The sequence below is a fragment of the Haemaphysalis longicornis genome, unplaced genomic scaffold (genome assembly GCF_048455015.1).
Source record: "Haemaphysalis longicornis isolate Haplotype H1 unplaced genomic scaffold, Haemaphysalis longicornis Haplotype H1 scaffold_1, whole genome shotgun sequence".
NCBI classification, from domain to species: Eukaryota; Metazoa; Arthropoda; class Arachnida; order Ixodida; family Ixodidae; genus Haemaphysalis; species Haemaphysalis longicornis.
The window spans coordinates 74,454,947-74,473,294 of NW_027526203.1; the positions used below are offsets into that span (position 1 = coordinate 74,454,947).

Here is an 18,348-nt window from a genome sequence, read left to right on the forward strand (position 1 = left end):
CATTACAGCGCACAGTAACCCAGCTAACATACCTCCTACATCGAGTAGCACGAAGACGACACGGCCTTAAACAACATGACACCACGAGACTCATACAAGCACTACTAACAAGTCGCATCACGTACGGCACACCATACCTACTCCTCAGAACTGCCGAAATCAAGAAGCTCGATATCCTAATCCACTAAACTTACAAGACAGCACTCGGCCTTCCTTCTACTACAGCAACCAAGAAATTATTACAACTGGGCCTCCACAATACAAGGCAAGAACTTATCGAAGCCCACAAAGCCACGCAACTACGTCGGCTCACCCTTACACCCACTGGCCGGAATTTACTCACCACACTCGGCTACTCAGCTCAAGCTCGCCATGACCAAAAGGAACGAATCCCTCTCTCAATCCGCCAGCAATTGCGCATTGCCCCCGTACCACGAATTATGCATCCAGAGTACCACACCGCCCGCCGTCAAGCCAGAGCTCACCACCATTCGACTGCATACGCCCAACAAACTACCACTCGGTACGTAGATGCTACGGCATACAATCCCCAAGCTTTTGTTTCCAGCGTCACCAATCACCAGGGACAAGAACTCACCGCCGTTACGATTCGCACCTCACAGAACACCACAGCGGAAGAAGTCGCCTTTGCCCTCTCGTTACAAACCACAGAAGATTATATCAATATCCTAACAGACTCCCAATCAGCCTGCCTCAACTACCTCACCGGCCCCATCTCTCATCATGCCCTGCGAATTTTACGTCAGAATCTCCATCTGCCCCTCGCACATATTGTATAAACTCCAGGTCACATGGGATTAGAAGGCACTGAAGCGGCTCATGCCGCGCCCGCGAACATGTACTCCGGGCCGTTGCCGACTGCCCTAATAACTCCCTCCCCTTCGCCCCGCCCCCAACCCTGTCCACGCCTCTCCTCACATACACCGATATCCTCGCCCACTATAGGCTACAACGACAGCAATACCCACCTCCTCACCATACTCTCTCCAGGACCGACGCAGTTACACTACGCAAGCTGCAGACAAACACCTTCCCCCACAATACACTGTACCACGCCATGTTCCCTACCCAATACCCAGCCACGTGTCACTTTTGTCCAAACATGGGAACTCTCTACCACATTACCGTAGAATGCCCCAACACGCCTACCCAACCGCCACTTCCCAACATCACCACACAGCAGTGGGTGGAGTTGCTGGCCAGCTCCGACACCTCTACCCAGCGCACACTGGTAGAGAGGGCAACGCGAGCAGGTCACCTCCAAGGCATCCTGGACTAAAGACGCCTCTCACCAGGCGGGCGCCCTAACATCGCGCTTGCTGTTTTCAATAAAGTTTATTCAATCAATCGATCAAAGGAGCTTTGGCTACGTCGCTTGTAGTATTAGCATGATGAGGCTTGGCTGCAAGATTGGTGCGTAACGACCAAGCCTTATCAACGCCAAAATGCTAGCGGCGCATGCCATCCCATTCGTTGCTACCGTGGCTTGCGTAGGGAAGACCGAGGTTTTGCGATGGCTTATCTTAACTCAAATAAGGGGGCTGTGGTTACATCGCTTGTAGTAATGGCATAACTGCGCTTGGATCTAAGATGGGTGCGTAACAAAACAAGCGTTAGTTACCACGGCTCAAATCTCTCAAACATGACCAAAGCATTAAATCACTCGACAATATTCGTTGGCCGCCTTTGTTAGGGTCCCAAATTCTTAGGACCCGCGTCTTTTCCTGGCGTGGTCGAGTGGTTGCGCGCTTGCGTGGTCGAGTGGTTGCGCGCTTGTCTGCTGGCGTGTTGTTTTGAAAGACCATGGTTCGAATCTTGGCGAAACCTCGTTTTTTTTTTTTTCGCAGTGTCTGCAGTGCCGACCGACGGCTTTTTAGCGGGGCCTTGAAGTGCCGAGCGACGGCGCTGCAAGCGTATGCTCCCGTGCCGTCCGGCTGGCAGGCCAGTCCGGCGCTTGAGCGGCAGAGCTTTCAACACACGGCCAGGACCGCGCCTTCGAGCTTCAGTCGTCTTAAGATACCTATACGAAAGAAAAGAAGTTTCTAACGACGCACTAGCCAGCTCAAGATCGGACGCTCGCGGGTGGTTATATAAGACGTTGCGTAAATGTATCCCTAGCTGTGAACAAGCGAGCCGAAACTAAGGTGCAATGCACCTTAACCAAAGTGCAATGTGCGCTCACCCAGTGACTCGGGCACGTCGGGCGCGCGACGCGTGTCGCGCGATGCGGCGGTGTTCGCACTTAGAGACGATGCGACTTCATTTGGAATAGTACTAAAGCATTGCGGGTTGCGCGAAGAGTAGGAAATAACGAACTCAAGCAGACATTTTTCAACATCTTATTACATCAAGAAATACACACGTTTGCTTTCACGCGCCACACCTGTATCTCAGACCGCAAAGTTCGCTTCTTTTCACAGACGCAAAAGTTCTGGCACGTTCGAACTCCACGTTGAAACTCTGAGTTTCAACGTGGAACAACGTCTGAACGTGTCGTACCGATAGAGGTACGACAAGGCTGCAAGTCAGCCTACCGTCCCGCTATGCACCCAGCTAAACCTACGAATCAAAGTAGTTTCTGGGCACTGGTGAGTCCCACGCTGTTCGTCGATTACATGTGTACGCTGAAGCCACCGACCAAAGAGCCGGTGAGCACGGGACGCTGCTTGCAGGCCCAGTGGGCCAGCCTTGGCGGGTCGGGCTTTGACCGGGCGGCGGGTCGCCGCCGTTTGCCAGTGCGGATGTAAACAAACGTTTCGTTACCGACTACGTCAGGTGACTCTGCAGCCGTGATTAACTACCCGGTTTTGCGATGTCGTCGCGCGACGAGGGACGAGCGATCGGCTCATCGCCGCCTATCGCTTCGCGAAGTGGCGCGGCGCGCTAATAGTCGCCAGTGGGAATGAGTACGCGCACATTGCACCTAATTGGTTTCGGCTAGCTTGCTCCCAGGGATACAGTAACACAACGGCTTATTTAACCCCCCGCGAGCGTCCGATGCTGAGCTGGCTGATGCGTCATAAGGAACTGAGCACATTTCTTTCGTGCTGGCCGTGGGCTGAGAGCTCTGCCGCTCAAGAGCCGGACTGGCCGGACGGCACGGGAGCATACGCTTGCGGCGCCGTCGGACAGCACTGCGAGGCCCCGCTAAAGAGCGGTCGGACGGCACTCTAGACACTGCGAAGTTCGAAACGCAAATGAAATTTCGCGTTATTGTAGAGCCGTCTTAGCAGCTCGTTGTCAGATAATTGATTTTGAGGCAGTTTCATTGAAACGGGAGTTATGGCCATTTTCTGTAATCATACTCCGTCAGTAGACGGAGGTGCTTCAACGAGCAAAAGCCATGGGTTACAATTAAAGGCCAATTAAAGTCGTCTTCACTACTAAGCACAAATTTATTGCTGAGAAGAGATTCCATCAGGAGCAATATAAGCAGTGTTATATGCAACAACACTGCTCATCAGCAAGCCTGCGCTTCAGGCTTCCGAGGAGACCACATCGTCCATCCCTCTCATCACCTATCAAGACATAACGCAGTATTACTGGTCCGACAGACTGCACTTTCCTCCCCCTCCCCCTAGCTGCACTTTCCACGGAGGAAGAATCGCTACTGCGCAGACTACGAACTAATACCTTTCCTCATTCAGTTCGCCTGTATCGTATGTTTCCAAGTCAAGCGGAATCCAAAACTTCCGCCTCACCCATCCCCTCGTCCCACCTCTGAGCTGTGGGAGAACCTGGTGACCAGCGACCATCTGGACGTACAGCTGGCATCCAGAGCGAAGAGGCTCAAATAAAAGTTTTTCCCTGCCTCTCCCTCTCGTTTTTATTATTGTTATGAAACAAAGTTTGACAGGTCGGGGTAGGGGGGGAGGGGGGGCGCTTGGCTGCAGTTCGCACACGGCGACGAATGAGGTAAGGCCACCATGCCACGACATACAAGTGCTACCAATTGACAAGCCACTCAACTGGTAGCATCGCATTCATTAGGACGCGGGTAGGGTGGATAGAGCCACCCTAACGCGGGTTCGATTCCTGGCCGCTGGGGCCGCTGTTCTGGTCTAGGCGAAAAGCAAAAACGCCCGCGTGTACGAGATTTCGGCGCACGTTCAAGATCCCCAGGTGGTCAAAATTAATCCGGAGCCCTCCACTACGGCGCGCCTCATCGCCTGCGTTGCGTCGGCGCGTTAAACACTGCAATCAATCAGCATTGACTAGGAAAGGGCCTGCCGTCAGGAGCTCATGCGTGATATTGGAAAGTTCTCATTCGGGGCTGCGGCACCATAATACCACCCACATTGCTCCCATTCAGTACTCGACCGTGTTATTAGCCAGTGAAGCTACCGCCTCTAGCACACGTAAGGAGTCTTGAGGTTCCAGTCCAATTGATTTTATTAGATTGTGTCGCATGCGAAAAAAATCAAGAAGGAGCTTGACTGCGGCAGGGCAGTCGGTGGAGGCGGCCGCAGTGATGCACCTCCCTGTCATGGCCCGCTGAGCACGGCCGCTGGCTGGGCGCCGGGCTGTCCCTCACGGAGGTTTCCGAGAGCCGCTCGGCGACCCCCCGCAGAGCCCACGGGTCGCTCGGGAGCCCCTGCGGAATCCTGCACGGTGCGTTCGGGAGGGCGAGAGAGATCGCGGAGCAGCTGCTTAGTACACGAAGCGCCGTGCGACGATGACCTCCGGGGGAAAGGCACTACTGCTGCACCCCGAGGGGGTGTCGGCTCGAGTTAGGTGTGATACCGGTCTCCCCTTGAAAGGACAGACAAGAATGAACTCACCAAAGGGAAACAAAGGCCCAACTGCACAATTATCAGCGACAATTATTGCCCAATCATGCCACGTTACTGCGCTGCTATATCAGCTTTGAATGGTGAAGCAAAATTAAGGGGCGAAATAAACAAACAAGAGGAATTTACCATATTTATGGGATCCGTGCACACTGAGGAGGGGGGCGCCCACTCTCCCCGTGTATTTCACTCAGGCGGACCTGTGCAGCGACTGTTTAAACTGCCCCATTCCGGCCATGCACGTTCTTCACAGCAACTGATGTTGCCCTCTATAAGGACTGTGTACATCTGCAACGTTAGCCACCGCTGACAAAGCGCAGTGCCGTGTGAAAAGCACGCCACAGCTTCTGTTTCATTTTTGCCCACATTTCGGAGCATGTGTTCTTCCGGACAATAGACCAATTCTTGCTACGATGAAAATGTTTAACAGTGTATCTGTTGAATATGGACATCGTGCAAATTGCTATATGTTACGGTCGGGACTTGGGGCATCCAGAAATTCCGCGAATCCCGTTTAAATTGCTGATCCGCAGTTAGTGATCCAAATTTACAGAGGCCTTGTCAAGGAAAAAAAAACACCGCCATTTTCTGGAAGGGCTTGCGTTCGGGCTAGTTGGTACTCCGTAACGTTCATCTTAAGCGCACCAAAATGACACGCACAAAGAAGACCGGGACAAGCGCTGATAATAAGTTACTGCTAGTAACTCTTATTGCCTTCTCGGTTTCCAGCACCGCATCCTGTCCTGCAGCCATTTTCCGTTTCTGACCGTCCCACGTATACATGTCACATATGTCGCTCAGAACATAAAAACCATGTAAAAGAGTTTTACAAGTAACTTCAAAGTTAAATCATTCTTCTTTAATCATTTCAAATGATTTAAATTGGAATAGGGCGCAACGGTGGAATAGTCAACCCCGAGCACGCCTATGCCCGTTATAACTAATCTTACCTCACCTGTCACAGCCATGGAATGGAGGGAGGGGTGTCGTTAAAGGGCCATGAAGACAAAATACAACTTGGTGCAGTCCCAAAGAACTACAGGATTTGGGTGCTTACTCAGGTTCATTACAGGCGCAAATTGCGTTTCTTAACCGAAAAAAGTAATAAATTGTTTAGCTTTCAAATTTCTCGCCACAGTGGCGTAATGTGGGCAGGAGTGATGCAATATGGCGCAGCTATAAAACAGTTTCATTCGAGTGTTATCATTCGAGTGATACGATCGAACGAAATCAGAGGCCTAGAGGACCCACGGCTTGTGTCTTGGGTCGGCGACCGCCAAAGATCGCACAAACAATCTCCTGTGACGCCATCGAGAAATCGCTCGAAAGGGGCCGGGGAGTCGCCACCGCTTCGGGGGTGGTTTTCTTTAACGTCTCGATTATTTGTCCCAAGTCCGCGACAAAATTACTAGCATTGTTATCTGGACAAAGCCGCCTTTCCAGTGACCCGAACTTGTATTTTGTCTTCATGGACCCTCAAGGGATCAAAAGCGATAGTCGTGGTCGAGAGAGCAAACACATATTCAAGACAGCCTTGCAAAAGAAAGGATAATTAGGCTTGTGCTCCAATGAAGAGTACTGACCACACGCGAACCGAACGAGTGGCCATCAAAAGACTCGATGAGAGCTAGCTATCAGGCACGATAGAATAGCTTGGTCAAGAGGTTAGGTAACTCAATTCGGGGCCGAAGACACGAGATGACACATCAACGGTAAGCTCCCATCCTGCGCGAGTACGCTGGTGTGCGTTCAGATTCCAGGCCTTTCACCAGTTCCTGGAGCACGCTATCGGCCTCGATTTCGAAGCAACATTCAGTTAACAGCACACGCACACGCTCAGTGTTACCATATATAAAGCAATAACCACGAATACGGAACAATGCGCGAATGCGACGTCTTCCGGGAAACTCGAAAAAAACTTTGGGGGCATTTCACTTGCCCAGCATCACAAGGACTGCACGAGCCAAACGCGTGTAGGCTACCGGCCTCTCGAGGTGTCCTGCCATTGCTCTACAAACATGCTGTGGACATCTCTACTTCACACTCTGAACACCACGCAACAGTAGCACGTACGCAGCAGTGGAATGTCGTATACCCCTGTAGCAGCTGTGGCAGGCTTATTCGTTGCTGCAACCTAAATATGCCCCGTGATGACCACAAGCAGAAACATCATGTCCTAAACATGAAGAGCACGTCCTCTGATCACTGACCAGTCACTGTCAGTCATCATGCGTGACCACCACCGTTCTGACACGCCGATACAGAGGACAGGACGGCCACTAGTTATGGACGTAGCACGTCGGAACTTCATTACACGCCGAAATGGCAGCACATATGGGCACGTCGTTTGGAGAGTGCCATTAATGCAAGGCGTGGAAGATGTCGAGCAGGTAGGGGTGGTGAACGTCACGGTTAGCAGCTACGGTGGGTCACCACGGTCGGCGACCGTACCGGTACAAAGAAAGAGCTTGCCACTTTGCGCGTAGCAGCAGAATGCTGGGTCACCATGCCAATGCGGCAGTATATATGCGCTCTAGCTGCCATCATCCCTCATTCACGTCCACTGCAGAGAGGCATCTCCCCTCAACTTGTAATACTCATAGCCGTGCCACACGTACACGAAAAATGGCATTCAGTGCTTAATGTCTTCAGTTTTAATGCCATTAATTCGCTGCTACACGCAAAAATCTAATGCCATTCGCTCTGATGTCGTTTTTGGTTTAAGCAACTCATTCGCCTTCACGAATTCCTTAAATTTGCCTACTCTTGAACGCGATGAGCACCAAATGAAACGAACGAAACTCTCAGCACCAAAGCGTTGACGCAGGGTAGCTGAACTTCGAAGTAAGACGATTTTTTGGCCCCTCTTGGCGGCGACGTTTTGAAGAAGACGAAGTTCACTATAACAGCGGCAAGAGGCAAAGCACCATGTTACTCTCTTTGTTTTGAATTTTCTGGATTTAGCTACTGCTGCAAAGTATGCTGTTGAGCTAGTTGTTACATATTTCTTGAAGAAAAAGAGCGCTATAAACCACGACAGACAAAAACGAAGAACGACGAGACAAACGCGCATCTGTCTCGCCGTTCTTCGTTGTTTCTGTTGTCGTGGTTTTTACCACTTTTTTATTTGAAGCATGTAGCTACTGCTGGGGGACGGCAGCTGCTGATGCCATGTTTAGAAACGGCTCACGCCATTTTTCAGAAACACTTTCTCATAACGTTTTCTTTCACACACAAAAAAAAAACAGTTTAACCCTTGCAAGACGTTTTTCTCTACGTTAAAAGCTTCTAAATTATAAGTACATTTCTCTTTTTGGGCATTATCGCCATCACGCCTAGTACATTTAATGCCTGAGCATTTTCGCGTGTTAAGGCCTCAAACACGTAACGTCATTTTTCGTGTACGTGTGGCGCGGTTACCCTCTTGCTTTGCCTCCGGAGCTTCCGTACCTGATTTTTACCAGTCTTCGAATCGTGATCCTCGGTAGCCATTTTATTCCTCGAGTGAGCCATTTGTTGTCAGAGTTCTCCGCCTCACATGACTGGCCTAACACCTAATCGGTTCCTCAATAATACACACTCAACTTTCTTGCACCAGTTTTGCCAAAAAAAGGTGCAGTATAAGGCTGTTGGGAAGCCATTACACCCTATGTCTTAGGTGTCAACACCCTAACATGTACCTTTACACCCTTTTTGTGTGGCAAAACTGGTGTGGACTAACTGCAACACCCGCAGTTTTCTGTGGGGCCTTGAAAGGGTGTGAAATAGGTGCTCAGTTGAAAAAAAAAAAAAAAAAAAAAAAGGAGGAGCTCGGGGTCGACTCAGCTTCTTCCTGTGTTGCTAAGTTTTGCTAAGCCCTGCTAAGTTTCGTTAGGTTGTGCGGTGTTCTTGCTAGGCTAGGCTAAGTGCTGAGGGGTGAGGCCAAATGTAGCCGGGTTTCACAGGGCTTTTCCAGCGTGTTCCCACACTGACAGCGCATCTAAGAGGGAAACAGCGAGGTCGACCCTAAGCTCATCGGTTTCTGCAGCCTTACACCACTGGTGCAAGCTGCGCCAGCTTTTCTTTTGCGATTTAGTAGCCCGAAAAGACTATCGCTCGTAAGTGGGTGCAGTAAGAAGTGCGCATACGCATGCGCCCCTTGTTCTCACACTCGAGAAGTTGCGAAAGTCGGCTTCACTGTTATAATACCCAATCTGCGGTGGTGCACCCTCTACAGGCGGCGCGTTTTTTTGTTTTTTTTTTCTCGGTATTTTCCGCTGGAGCCATTGAACCAAGCTTGAGCTTAATCAGCTCCGCTTGCAGTAAATTATGCCAATTCATGCTCTCTTAAACATCGTGAGATACAAAACATCCCCCCGCCGCCGCTCGTATTAAATGTTCACGTCCGCCCATTTCAACGGGTAGAAAATACCTCGAAATGCCCTTTTTCTTACTTGCAGGCCTTTACACCCCTTTTCTTAGTTTACAACACCCTAACTTGTAGCTTTATGCCCATGAGGCAAAAGTGGTGCTTAAATAATGAACACACTTCTTGGTGGGTATTGAAAGGGTGTGAAGAGGTGTTTGAAATTCCATCGCTTATTGAACATAACCACCTCGCCATTAAAAAGCATTTGCAAATCCGCATGCTTACTGTATGCCCACATTAGAATGCATAATTCCAAAATTAGCGCTAAAATATCTGATCTTGCTGGCTATAAAAGCAAGAAAAGCAGGTTTATTTCTAAGGCTAGTAAGTGTGCACTCGGTCCCCCGATGCATCCCGTTGGTTTTCTAGCTCCATTCATATGTGGTGTAAGCGTGATTTCTGCGACTTGAATCTGTTATGCCGTGCTACGCGCTCAGCCGATCCCCATTGTCACGCATAGCTGGACAGCCCACACCTTCATTTTAAGGTGTTAAGTGACCTTACACCCTTGTTTTACGGTGTTCACAACCACACCCGTTTCGCGCCAAACACTTTTTAACTCTTTCGCTACCGCAGAAAATTGACCAAATTTTAGGGGTCCAAGAAATCATTTTTTTCCTGCTAAAAAATTTGTTAGGCACTAATTGCGGGCGCACAAAATGCAGATTATTTAACGGCCTTTCCAATAACACCAGTTTTTTAAAGGTTTTCACATATCATATAGTAAAAAAAAAATATCAAAATCAACATTTTTACTCGGTACATTGCTGGCGCTAGGCGGGACAAGGACGACGAATTACACACAACTGGAGCGCACACTACCAACCGATTTATTAATCACAACAAACACAACTTATAAAGGAAAAATTCAGATGACGTGAAAGGTGGAGTTAATCAATCTCGCTGAAAATGAATACAATATTTGTCATGCGCATGCGCGTGCCTACGAACTGTCAAGTAGTGCCATCTCAGTGGTCGACAGTGCAATCGACGGCGAACTGATAGTCTTTTTCTTTTCGGATGGCGTAAGCTTCCCATATCTCGCGGGTGATCGTTTCTGAAGATTCAAAGAGGATCGTGGTGCTTTCGAATTTCGTGTTGCTTTCATGGTGCTTTCGATCGTGGTGCTTTCGTGGTGCTTTCGATCGTGGTGCTTTCGAAATTCGAAAGCACCAGGATCCTCTTTGAATCTTCAGAAACGATCACCCGCGAGATATGGGAAGCTTACGCCATCCGAAAAGAAAAAGACTATCAGTTCGCCATCGATTGCACTGTCGACAACTGAGATGGCACTACTTGACAGTTCGTAGGCAAGCGCATGCGCATGACAAATATTGTATTCATTTTCAGCGAGATTGATTAACTCCCCCTTTCACGTCATCTGAATTTTTCCTTTATAAGTTGTGTTTGTTGTGATTAATAAATCAGTTGGTAGTGTGCGCTCCAGCTGTGTGTAATTCGTCGTCCTTGTCCCGCCTAGCACCAGCAATGTTCCGAGTAAGAAACCAACTAGCCCCATTTCAAGCTCTGGTTCAAAATTTTTGTCAAGTTGTCGAAAAAAATGATAAAAAAGGAGTTGTGTATATCAAACCACCGGTAATAGAAAAAAATTAGAATACAGTTGAACACGGATATATCGAACACGGATATATCGAATTATTGTCTATATCGAACAGTGAAAACATCCCCTTGAAAATCCTATGCAAAAGTATAGGGCTGTTGTGCGCGTGTATCGAACTCCTGATCACGGGCAAATTCGATATATCGAATTCCGCGCCGAAGGTGCCCCTGAAAGTTTGCTTCCTCTGATGGGGTGGAGTTGATGATAATGCTGACTCATTGCAGGAGCTGCCTGGCTTGGTGAGGCAGAGGCGGCGTCCGCGGCATTATGTCGCTTCGATGGCCTTCAACAGCTGTTTTCACGCTAGCACGAGGGGCAGCTCCATGATAGCTAGAACGTGGATAGTGGTTTGGGGTGGAAGGACATAAAGGAGCAAAAGAAATTGACCGGAGGCACTCTTTTTCTGTGATTGAGCTGTTTGGTGGCTCGTGCAGGGGGACCGATGCGGCGTTGTATGTTTGTTTTGTCCAAGGCATTCGTTTCGGAGCAACGAAGGCGAGAATTCGTCGGGTGCAGGCTGTCGAAAAGATGTTGGTTGAAAAGGCGTTCGGAATTCCTCGCAGTAGTTTTGAGGGCGATGCACGCATCAACGTTGACGTAAAGGCGAATGCAGCACAACCCGCCCCGGCTATTCCGGAGCGTGTCGGGTGCAAAGCGACTTCGTTGCACGCCTCCAGATGGGTGAGGTGTTCGGTTCGGATACTGAAGATAACGGCACTCAGTGCCTGACAACGTTCCCAACCACCTACTGCAGCCGAGGTTCCGTCAGCGTTATTCGCCTCTGTTGTGGCACAGTGTACAGCGTTGGTTTTCTCGTTTGTGCGTGTTTGTAATCTTGAAGAGAATTTGGCAAACTTTGCGACGCAGAAGAAAAAACAAGCGAAGCTCAAAGACATTTCAATGATAAATAAAGTGCGGTGGTCATCATGCTGCGGTTCAGATTTTCCGTGCTGTGAGGGTCAAAACGGTAAACTACCATTTTCCACGACCTCAGAAAACTCTCAGTGATGTGCGGAGTTGTCAGATAATCTTCAGATAGGTGTATTTTATATATCGAATTATCGATATATCGAATTATTTCACGATCCCCGTGGAGTTCGATATATCCGTGTTTGACTGTATACATTTTGTAGGGAAACATTTCAAAAACACACCCTAAAAAAATGTCGACTTGCGCGGAACAGTTTTTCAGATATAAAAAAAAATGTTAGCACGCCCGGTGGTCGTGTCATGCGGTGAAGCCCAACCTCTAATTCAAAATGTGCAGTTTCGGGTGGTTCCCTGGAATAAATCTGGCGGTTTGACGTTATCAGAGGCACCAATTTGCCCCCACATAACGTAAAAACATCTTGTCAATGGCTGACTTTGCATTTACTGCGAGCACAATATTTGGGACAAGCACGCGATGCGGAAAAAAACATGCATGAAGTTGAAAACGGAATGCCGTGGCTGATGCTTGTTGTCGTTCACGGTCAGTTATCTCTCAAAACATAAAGCTGAGCTTTATTATCATCTTCTTACTCGCAATTGTAGCCTTGCTCGTAAAAATGAGGTACGATGAGCAAGAATCGTGCCCTGCAATCTTTGGCCGAGTAGCAGTTGCGCGCTGAAAAATATCAACACAAGGAGCCTCCTCTATTGCAGCGCCACCTAACATTTTTCAAATGAAACAGTACAAAAACTTATCAGAGACTCCTTCCGAATAGACAGTTCAACTAAGCAGCAACATTAGACACCCGGATATACCCTCGCATGGAAACGAAACTGGAAGGCGAACAGCTGGCAGTGTAAGGCCGGTTTGAAGCGCTGTCCTCGGCAGAACATATCTGGCGACTGGGTGTGACCTTTTGACTTGCATCGGAAGTTCTTATCGCAGAAATCGGGTTAGGGTGGGGGGAAATCAGGAGCGCCGTGCTTTGTTCGAGGATCAGTCGCGGACGCTTCAGGCGCCATGGCAGGTAGCCTTGAAGTTGGGTAACTGCATGGGTAACTGCGTAGTAGCGCTAAATATGAATTTCGCGATGCAGAAACGAAACCGAAACTGTTGTAAACTGTTTGCGAATGGTCCTGGGGTAAGTAGAACTACCACAGTACTTAGAACAACGTGCGCAAAGGCAATAAAACTGCCTAAAATCATAAAGCAGCTTTGCAACCAGGCACTGCTTGACATTTTCAGCCGATTTCTGGGATTATTACTGTCAGAGCGCGAACCTGACGATTGAAAATCGTTTGCTAGTTCCCATTCACGCCCTGATAGCAAAAAACAAGCGCTGGTGCAGAGTAATTACGAGTTGCACGCATTATTCGCTGGTAGCCGTGACGCGCGATGACCACGCCCCTTTTCCACACCCAGGTGATTCAAAAGCGTGTCAAAAATCACGTTTCCGTTGAAAAAATGAAAACAAAACTGATCTTGAAAGGCCATTTTCTGATCTAACTCCTAACAGCTTTAATTGTTCGAGAAACGCCTGGAACGCTATGAAAAGGCGCTCCCAAAAGTATTGATCAAATTGATCGATTTTGATAGGCGCGGTAGCGAAAGAGTTAAAGCTGTGTGCCACGGGACAAGGTTTTTATACTTTTTTTGGCCAGAAAGGGTGCAAGAACGTTTATTGTGTAGGAATTGCCTATGACGCGAGTTTTCCCCCTAGCCTATGATGGTTATTTACAAACCTTAAGCATCGCACCTGTCAGCCTTCTTCCAGGACTTTTCTAGTTGGCACTTATTTCAAGGTCGTGAGTAACACCGAATTTTCAGATTCATCCATGCACTATATTCATGTTTTAGTTACACCGGACTAATGCACTGGTAGTATAATAGCATTCATTTTAGTAAATGAGAAAACCTGCTCTTCCATACCTGGCAGTGATTCTCAAATGGACCTCAGCCAATTTTAATCGCATGCCTCATTTGCCTTGGCTGCTTCGGATCAGCACCATAAACTCCTAAAAACAACTACATATGTCCACCTTTTGTGTAGAAGTTTACCACTTACGCTAAACGAATTTTTAAGACTGCTTAACGTTAATTCTAATATTTCGAAACTCGGTTTTTATTTATTATTTCCTGGTATTTATCAGACTCAATGAACAAGAATAAGTAATTTCCCAATCTCCAGGGGGTCATGTGCGCTTTCTTTCTTCCCTCGCGTTCTGGAAGATCTGCTAAATGTCCTTTCCGGGCTGCCTGCAAATAAGCTGGGTGAAAGGGCGTTTGTCTGTCTGATGCCCTCTCTAATAGAAGACATTTCACTCTTCTCGTAGAGGACTGCCCGTGGTCCCCTATGGCACCCACCCAACGAGACTGTTTCATGGGCGTCTGTACTACGCAGCGGCGTCTGTACCTTGGGGGCCGGCACGTTACTGACCTTGTTGGGGCAGAGGAATAAATGGTCACAGCCGAGGGCGGCCATGGTCCCGAGGAATCGCTCAAGGCGACCCGCCCTGGCGCCACCACGCCGCCTGAGGTCCTTGTTGACATGCAGCCGTCGGTCGTGGTGGAGGACAACTGCCGTGACCGTGGGGGACCACACCGCTGGGTCCAGAACGCAATTCCTGCATGCGGTACAGCACTGTCTTCAGCCGCCGGCCCAAAACACGTGAACATGAAAGCAGCTCGATAGAAGATGGAAGCTGTGCGGTTTTTGCTCTGGGAGAACTAGAGGGAGAGACCGCTCGTCCACCACAAGCGTCATTTAGGTGGGACACTGCAATGAGATTGGCACGAATTGGGATTAAGAAGCGATTCCCGCGACCTCAGGTATGCCAGGATGATGGGCTCCCGGTTAATTCAGAGCCGTCCACGGTGGCTAACACCCGGATTCTGAAACCCTCCTCCCCTCCAACTTCCACTCGAGGAGATTCTTGAAAGCGATTTTCGCTCAACCTGGTCCAGGAAACACGAAGCGGAGGACCCACTTGAATACGGCCATAAGGCTACCGAGGACGAGATAGGAGGGTACATCGCCGTTTTTTTAACGGAGACCTCTCGAGGAGGTACAATTAATCCGTAGCTCCGTTGCACTTCAGTGCTAAACTACACGATTTCAACGGGGGTGAATTCAGGCCGCGGGGTGGTTCCTGAACTGGCCCCCAATATTTTAGCGCCTCGTACGAAACAGGTTTGGTATTATGCCCGAACAAGTGTGGTTTCTGCAAATTGTACTCATTACATAATGCTCAGGATCACAAACCATCATAATTGACCTCTGTTGGCTGTCTATCACAGCACTCAAGGTATTCTCCCACTCACTCTGAAATTGCAACAACTAGTTCAGGCATGAAGGTACAGTAAAGACAGAAATACGTTTCTTCTAACGTAAGAACTGTGTCAAGTGTGCCCCATATCCGTTCACTCAGGCGGATCTATACTGTCATCCAGGCTTTTGACGACATATAATTGCGGCCGACGACCCCTGATGTTGCTCTCTATAACGACTGTTTACGCCTCCAACATTAACCACCAGAAAGACAGGCCGTTGTGAGAGGCGCGTCATAGCTTAATTTTAGTTTTTGCACCCATTGCGAGGCTTTTTTTTACAATATAGACCAATTCGTGCTACGAAGCCCCTTTTTCAACACCGTCTATGCCGAACATAAACAAGGTAAAAATTGCTACATTTTACGACCTGGGGCATCCGACAATTCGGCGAATATCATTTAATCGGGGATCCGCAATTAGCGAGTCTCATTAACGGAAACTTTTTTTGACGAAAAAACAGCTATTTTATATTTTCGACCGTCCCACGCAAGCCAGATGTGTACCGCAAAGCATAAAAAGCTGTGTAGCAAAGTTTTGACAAGAAATAAATTTTAAATTTACTATTTGTTGATTATATGGAGCAAATAATAAAGGAAATAAATTCATCAGACCATATTTATTTTGTAATTATTATTTTACAATATTTAGGCTCTAGAGGGGGGGGGGTGTTACGGGGGACTTTAAGCTTCCGTATCAAAGAACTCTGCGCAGCCTGTGTTACCATAAGCACTAACACTTATTCTCAGACATTTATTTCCCTTCCACCCCCGATAATTAATAACGCCATTGCTGAACAGTTCGTGCGGCTGAAGAAATTACCCCACTAAAATAGAGGAATAACCGACCCCTATAAGCTTTAAATCGCGATTACCCTATTGAATAAGGGACTGCGCTCCGACCATTCCCCCATCCCTTACAGTACAAGCTCGTAAAAAAAAAAAAACTTTCATAAAGATAAATTAAGACATTACTACCTAATATGAAACGGTATTATTTGACTTAAGCCGTTGAGGAGTTGCGGTGGTCCTAATTAAAAATACTGAGTGAAAACCAACTCATAACCGAACATTAAAGACAAACTACACCATCGGAATAATTTCGTACCGGCAGGTTAATTACCAATCACACCTGCCAAACGTGCGCAGATACGCAGGGACAAAGTAGAAAATCTCCCCATCGGCACCATGAAGACACCGCCGAACAGACACGTCAGGGAAGGTTCCGTTAACAGACAGCATTAGTGGCGGTACTAATAAGGCAACGCAGGATGAAATGTTATGATACATCCACTAACAATAAATGCCAGCCAAGCAGAAAAGCCATACCAACTTGGGCGACTGTTAGTCTAGTGAAAACTAAACGATAAAGATCCACCGTTAATATAGTAGAGTAAAAAACACTGCGCTGTTACTGAGATCGTTGTCGTGGGTTCGATTCTCACCGTCGCTGCCGTTTTTCGGATAATTGTGGTGAGCTAAAAGGCACCGGTGTCGACATTTGGGTACGCGGTAGAGATCTATTGCTCGCACCCCGTATCCCCAGGTGCAGCTTCGGCGCTTAAATCAGAAGCAGTTGTATGATCCGACAAGTAAAATTTAGCAAAACAAAAAGAAACATGGCGCAGCTCGCACTAGCGGTGCAAGGATGAAGAAACAGCAGAGCCCCCTCTCCCTTCGTCGCAGACCCGGCAGTTGCAGTTCCCATGGGTTTCCGAACTTGCCGCTTAAAGTTCTCCATGGCTGGCAGGCCGGTATCGTTTTGTACGCAGCCTTTCGCATCTCCCAAAGTGTACCGCGCTAGCACGCGCCAGAACCCGAGGCAGCCGGCATCGCGAACTCTGCGTCTGTAGCGCGAGCTATTCTATGCTCCCCACTTCAGGCGCGAACGCGCGTGACCTGGCCACGAACGCTGGGCAGAATGTTCTCGAAGGTCGAGCTCGCCGACGCCGGGCGCTGGGCGCTAGGCGCACGCTCACGTGCACTCAATCTCTTCTCTACTAGGTAGTTTTGTTTTCTGCTAACGGCACACGGCGGAACTACAAGCTTATAAGCAGCTGTGTTGGTAAAAAGTAGATTGCACACAACGCAATACGAATGTAAAAGGCCTAGAGACGCCAAGGTAGTCTCGAAATGCGGGCAAGTTCACGAAAGAAAGGCTAGCTTACGGGGGCGACGTCGTGTCGGTGATGCGCTGGGGGTCGGAGCCCAGAGACGACCGTGGGGGCCGCGCGGTCTCCGTGCCCAGCGAGGAAGCGCGTCGACGTGCCCCGTGTGCGTGCAGTCCGCCGACGGCCGGCGGGGCTTCCAGGCGGAACGCAGACAGTTGCAGCAAACTGCGGCCACGCTCCTGCGGGACAGACGCCCGAGAGGCGCAGGCCGGCTGCCAGCCCAGATGCGCGGCTCCGGGGGCCACGGTAGCGTCGGACGGCGGTGGTGCTGGCAGCCTTCGGGATACTGGGACTCCGAACTTCTCACCCGGCTCGGGTCCCCTGGGGCTCCGATGGGGCGACCCTCTCAGCGCCATTGCGAACAGTCGGTCCTCGACTGCGCCCTCGGTGTCGGCCGCCTTCGCTCATCACCTCTGCCATCCCGTGGCGAGCTACTATTGGCTCCCTCGATCAAACAACGAAGCCGATTACAGGAAGCGGAGTGTCGAACGCGTCGCATTCTCATTGGCTTGCCGAGATGTGTCAGGAACACGCGTAATGGCGCGAGATGGTCGCTCGGGCCCTCGCATGACCCCGTGAGCTGATGATGGCTATAGTGATGACGATGATCCTTTGTGAACGGCACATAACCAATCGGGGAATCGGCCAAAGTTCAGGGGAGCTGTGTGGAAAACATTTCGAATGTAAAATTCAAGATTGAGCTCAACTTGGTGACTCGAGCTAGGACAGCCGGTCGAAGCCGAGGAATCCTAGCGTTCGCTTTCACGGGGTGAGGCCCGTAACATGAGATTTGATTGTATTGTTTAACGCTCCGACGCAACGCAGGCGATGAGTCGCGTCGTAATGGAGGGCTCCGGATTAATTTTGGCTACCTGGGGATCTTTAACGTGCGCCGAAACCTCGTACACACGGGCGTTTTCGCTTTTCGCCTCCATCAGAAAAGCGGCCGCCACGGCCGGAAATCGAACCCGCGACCTCGCGCTCAGCACCCCAACGTCGTAGCCATAACACGAGCCCCTACTCTACAAAAATTTATTCTCTCTCTCATCTCTTGCACTCATTTTTCTCCTTACCAACAGA

The 18,348-nt window shown here is 49.2% G+C and overlaps 1 protein-coding gene across 1 annotated transcript; it reads right to left on the reverse strand.

Annotated features, from left to right (window-relative positions):
* Positions 1 to 4,430: 4,430 nt before the first annotated feature.
* Positions 4,431 to 17,624, reverse strand: LOC144180150 (uncharacterized). Its single transcript, XM_077708565.1, has 3 exons — positions 17,266 to 17,624; positions 14,209 to 14,395; positions 4,431 to 4,625 (listed from the first exon to the last, which is right to left on the reverse strand). The coding sequence occupies exons 1-3, from the start codon at positions 17,622 to 17,624 to the stop codon at positions 4,506 to 4,508; spliced, it is 666 nt and encodes a 221-aa protein (XP_077564691.1). The 3' UTR covers positions 4,431 to 4,505.
* Positions 17,625 to 18,348: the final 724 nt, after the last annotated feature.

What these genes read in the sequence shown, in the direction of transcription:
- LOC144180150 (XM_077708565.1), bottom strand. Translation starts at nt 17,624, where the DNA reads ATGGCGCTGAGAGGGTCGCCCCATCGGAGCCCCAGGGGACCCGAGCCG. An exon ending in ACCGACACGACGTCGCCCCC is followed by an intron (nt 14,396 to 17,265) that starts GTAAGCTAGCCT and finishes TACCGCATGCAG; the next exon opens with GAATTGCGTTCTGGACCCAG. An exon ending in TATTCCTCTGCCCCAACAAG is followed by an intron (nt 4,626 to 14,208) that starts GTCAGTAACGTG and finishes CGCACCGTGCAG; the next exon opens with GATTCCGCAGGGGCTCCCGA.